At 33.7% G+C, this 2,190-nt stretch overlaps 1 protein-coding gene across 1 annotated transcript; it reads right to left on the bottom strand.

Moving 5' to 3' along the window:
* Positions 1 to 656: 656 nt before the first annotated feature.
* Positions 657 to 1,575, bottom strand: SARC_14597 (ferrous iron transporter B; the record flags this gene model as incomplete). The annotated part of the gene is made up of 2 exons (XM_014291269.1): positions 657 to 758; positions 1,439 to 1,575. Coding segments are annotated over 2 exons (239 nt in total), but the record flags the coding sequence as incomplete, so codon positions are not given.
* Positions 1,576 to 2,190: the final 615 nt, after the last annotated feature.

Below are 2,190 nucleotides of genomic sequence, written 5' to 3'. Positions count from 1 at the left end.
GTAGTAGTAGTACGACGACACACTATACTATATATATATATATATATATATATATATATATTGGTACCACAATTACATATATATATAAATATATATATATATATGTATAGGTACCACAATTACATATATATATATATGAAATTTATGTACATGCATGTGTGATGTTCAATGGAAAGGTCATAAATATGTATTTATACGATAAGCAAATATGTATATAGATTTACTATACTGTGTTACCAGCAAGCCGAACAAGTGCAACTCGGGTGCTATGTGGCGTGGGTGAGACCTCTCGTGCTACAGCCGAATCGATAGAGAACAGCTACATACCCAAAAGTATATACAGCGTCAATCACACATAAACGTTATTGGAGTATATACACATACATATATATACATATACACACACAACACACAACACACACATATATATATATATATATATATATATGTATATATATATACGATATAGGAAGACGTTGATAAATGAGAGGCAGTTAGAGAGATAAACACATGCATGCATACTGTTATGCACTCAAGTTTTCATGTGTGTACATGAATACATATGTGTGTAATAGTACGACCATACATGTACATGGGTGTATACGCGTGTATTGGATTTGCATACATGCTTCCATTGCGTTGTGCTATAAATATACCTGTGGCAAGTGCCATGCAGACTTCTGTCGATTGTTGATCAGTCCGGGGGTGTCGTAGAACCGAATCTGCACCTCGCCTTTTGTAAGCACACCCAGTTGTCTCTGCATGCGTAACGAAGTACCCATTGAAGAAGTATGATAACACAGTCAATCATACATATATATATATATGTATATATATATATACATTCATACGTACGCACATACATATATACATACATTCAATCATACATATACACACTCGCACTCACGCACTCACATATATTACATATATATACATATATATATGAGTATATATTTATATATATATATATATACGATATATATTAAACGATGTCTATTGCATAAGTGAAGATGAAAACTGCCCGGCAAATCAATACGTTCAGAATAGTAATGCTCACGTGAGATGCTAATGCCTAGCCTGCTGAACAATACAAGTCTGCTACTGAGAAGCATGAGAGACATGAGATCTTAAAAATCCTAGCGAAAACGCGATGCAGATCCGTACAGGCACCATTAGGCCCACAAGTTCCATTATTTTTATTTCACGTAACAGTAGAATTGTATATATGACCAGGAACGCTGTAATATACATAATTGAACACAAACGTGATATATATATACATATATATATATATATAGTATATTTAACATAATATAATATTATATAATATATGTATATATATATATATAGTATATATATATATATAGATATATATGTATATATATATATAACCAACATTGAAATAAGCTTTGAATAAACATACATGTATATATCTTACCTGAATGGTCGTTTGCTGGATGGGACTAACCATGCACAGCTTGGTATCCAGGAACGCATTCATCAGCGTCGACTTGCCGGTGTTTGCACCCCCCAGTAGTGCCACACTCAGCGTGCGTGCGTTGGCAGGCTGATTGGCTGAGAAAAAAAAAGCAAAAATATACACACGAATTTGAGTGATGTATATATATATATATGTATATATATACATATATACATATTTACATATATACATACATATACACACACACACTTATATATATATATATATATATATAGATATATATATATCTATATATATCTATATATATATATTTATTTATTTGGATATCGATACATATATAAATATAAATATATACATAGTATCACCGTAAATGTACACCACACAATCTCAATATCTATATATGGAACACGTGTTTTCAAAAATTGGAAATCACGAAATCTCTCTTACCTGTGTCAAATATGTGATAGCTCGGTACAGCCCATTGTGCAATGTCCTGTTCGTACACTACATGATCTGCTCCTGAGCGTGACTCATCAGCTTCGACATCACTCTCCGCCTCCGCGGATACTTCCTCGTTAGACAATCGATTCTTGTAGGTATTCAGACTCCGATTGGGATGTTTTAACATTGCCGGGAGATGTGCAGGCGCCATGAGTACGGTACGGTAGTCGGGCACATGCGCTAACTCTGGTGACCATGCACGAGACAGGAAGAGATTTCAGTATCATGCATGAATAAAACACTAATGA

The sequence above is a fragment of the Sphaeroforma arctica genome (genome assembly GCF_001186125.1).
Source record: "Sphaeroforma arctica JP610 unplaced genomic scaffold supercont1.4833, whole genome shotgun sequence".
NCBI lineage: Eukaryota > Ichthyosporea > Ichthyophonida > Sphaeroforma > Sphaeroforma arctica.
This window is presented reverse-complemented; position numbering and strand designations above follow the sequence as displayed.